Source organism: Nicotiana attenuata, chromosome 3 (genome assembly GCF_001879085.1).
Source record: "Nicotiana attenuata strain UT chromosome 3, NIATTr2, whole genome shotgun sequence".
NCBI classification, from domain to species: Eukaryota; Viridiplantae; Streptophyta; class Magnoliopsida; order Solanales; family Solanaceae; genus Nicotiana; species Nicotiana attenuata.
In genome coordinates, this window is record NC_031991.1 from 63,412,261 (window position 1) to 63,415,158 (window position 2,898).

Genomic DNA, 2,898 nt, shown 5'->3' on the forward strand with positions numbered 1-2,898 from the left:
GGGGGGGGGGGGGGGGGAGAACAGAACGAGAAAGGTAGAAAGAAGAGGAAAGAACGAGAAGGAGGGATCCTACCGGTGCTCGCCGGTGCCAACGGTGGGGTGCAGCGGTGAAGAAGAGTCGAAGGAGAAGGAGCGACCGTTAGCGGTAGAGAGAGAGAGAGAGAGTCAACTAATTACACGAGACGAAAGCATTTCAATAAAATATGTTTACCTATTTTATTGATGATTGAAGGGTCTTTATAGCGGGATCTTGAGATTATAGGGGTATTTGTCTTTGTGGTATCCCCACTTTATGTCACTAAAATATTTCTTTTGAAGCAAAAGCGTTTCCGTAAAATATGTTTATTTCTAAGAAGAAGAAAAGGATATAGTAATCTTTCCATACCCAAGGACCATTGCAGCTTCATTACAGCAGCACCATCACTGTGGAAGATGAACTTAGGTAACCTTCTAGTAGTAACTGATTAGTCGAGCTCACACCTTAATTGGAGGCAACTTGAGAATATGACTACCCAATCTTTATCAGATTTTTTGATAAAATAACTAATTCTACTAATGAGGAAAGTTCTCGCATACAAGATGGGATACAAAAGGTAGAGATGAATACATGACTCTTTATGAAGTACCACCCAATTCTCTCTACTAATCTCATACAAAAGCTTGATTTCCACATACAAGATTTGGGATAAAACTAATATCTCTTGAAGGTTAAGCATTTACTGATATCCAGGTAAACCAGGTGTTGCATGTTTTAATCTTGATACGTGGTGATTCTTTGCTTGGGTTTTTACCAATTGTTTGAAAGTTTATCTATATGACATGGCTGTAAATGAATCTTTACTGAATCCTTTGTCCTGGCTATACGCATTGCTTGTTCTAGTTTGATACTTCAAATAAGTGAGTATTTCAGATATATGCATTCTCTCCCCCTACATCCTGATTTTGGCATGCTTTGAGCTTCATGGAGAAAGTGAGTGAAATCGCTTGTTAATAGTTTGATAAACCTATCAAAGTAAAAGTTTATGGTGGTGCTTGAGCATCTTCTTTTGCTGATTACCGAAGAATTTACTTTGTTTTGAGTGAATGCAAGTAGTATAATTATCTCAGCACCTATAATTTTCTGTTTATCGTGGGAAAAATAATTCTTTATCTCCAGGTAGTGTGCTTCTTAAGGGATCTAGGTCTGGATGATGATATTATTGGTAGAATACTTGGTCGCTGTCCTGAAATTTTTGCATCGAGCATAGGGAAAACTCTTAAGAGAAAACTCAACTTCCTAATGGGTATTGGAGTTTCCAGACGTCATCTTCCCAGGATTATCAGGAAATATCCTGAGCTTTTTGTATGTGACATCCACAGAGCTTTACTTCCAAGGTAAAAGATCATATTCTCTGGTATATAATTAGGTTGTTCAAGATGCAGGTATTTGTGAAAACATAAGCAACACTTGACTGTCTGAAAATAGCCGATTTATGTCAGTTTCCAAGACTTAAAATATAATCTTTGAGAACTATTTCGTCCTCCGTATGAATACTTAAATGCATATCAAAAGGTAAGTTATAGTAACTTTTGTAGTTCATGAATATTTAAATTCTTTTATAGTTCATAACTTCATATTGCTGATCCCGACTTGTTTGGGAATTGGGTTGTAGTTGATTGATTGATTGATCCATATGAATTTTTAAATTCATTTTAGAAAGAGAACTTATTCCAAGTCCAAATTAAATCTGGCACTGGGTCAAGTTTACCCTCAGCGGGCAGAATAGTACTATCAATTTGGAACAAATGAAGTAGATAACAGCATCTTGCGATGCTGCAATTTCAATCTAGTTTTACATTTTGCAATCCGTTAAAAAGACAAACAGTTATTAGATAACATACAGAATATAGGCTTTTACAGCTTTTCCTGGTTTGCGAAGCACACAAACAAAATTCCCAGTGCAAGAATAGTACCTTGTGTTGTGACGATGCTTTTCTGATTTTCATTTTGAGCAGAATGACGTACTTGATGCATGTTGGGCTTTCGAAGAGGGAAGTAGCACTAATGGTCTGCAGGTTCTCACCATTGCTCGGCTACAGCATAGACAAAGTTCTCAAGCCTAAGCTAGAATTTCTGATGAACTCAATGGAAAAACCAATAAGTGATGTAGTTGAATACCCGAGATATTTCAGCTACTCGTTAGAGAAGAAGATAAAACCTAGATTTTGGGTGCTCAGGGGCAGAAACATGGAATGCAGCTTGAAAAGTATGTTGGGGAAAAATGATGAAGAATTTGCTGCAGAGTTTGGAGAGAGGAATATGCTTGTTCCTCCTATTTAGCTCTGATTGGTACTTTTCTAGTGTTGTTTTAATATTTAAGTACATGCACGAATGGGTAGATAGCTGGTGGTGCATGTGCACAGGTTACTCGGTTGATTTTTCTTGTGAATAATATCAGATCACATCACTTGTGGAGTTCAATCTCACTACGCCTGCAGCTGTTGTTTGGTGTTCGTGTTGTATAAGAAATCCTTTTTTTTTTTTTTTTTGGAATGTTGTCCCGTATGGTTTTTACAAAACAATTGTTATAAACGGGTTCATGATAGTGAGTTTTCCTACTTCTAATAAGAGGGGATAGCAGGCACCAGGCCGTCAACATGCATGTTTACATTAAGGGGTCGTTTGATGTATAAGAAAAAATAATGCAAGCATTAGCTCTACGCATTATTAATACCTTGTTTGGTATATATTTTCAACCTGTGTATAACTAATACTTGTATTAGTTATACATCATATGGCATTATCCTATGCATAAGTAATGTATAGAAAACCATGGGCATTAGTAATACCAAAGCTATTAATGAATGCATTAGCATGGTTAAAGATAAAATTGTCTTTAAAGTCTCTTAAAGCTAGAG

The 2,898-nt window shown here is 36.7% G+C and overlaps 1 protein-coding gene across 2 annotated transcripts in view; it reads left to right on the forward strand.

Annotated features, from left to right (window-relative positions):
- Positions 1–2,605, forward strand: part of LOC109223926 (transcription termination factor MTERF2, chloroplastic) — a 13,760-nt gene extending 11,155 nt beyond the window's left edge. For both annotated transcript variants that reach the window (XM_019388417.1, XM_019388418.1), the window contains 2 exons: positions 1,157–1,374; positions 1,996–2,605. In XM_019388417.1, coding sequence (XP_019243962.1) covers positions 1,157–1,374; positions 1,996–2,320 — 543 coding nt within the window. In that variant the 3' untranslated portion in view covers positions 2,321–2,605. The remainder of the gene's footprint in view (positions 1–1,156; positions 1,375–1,995) is intronic.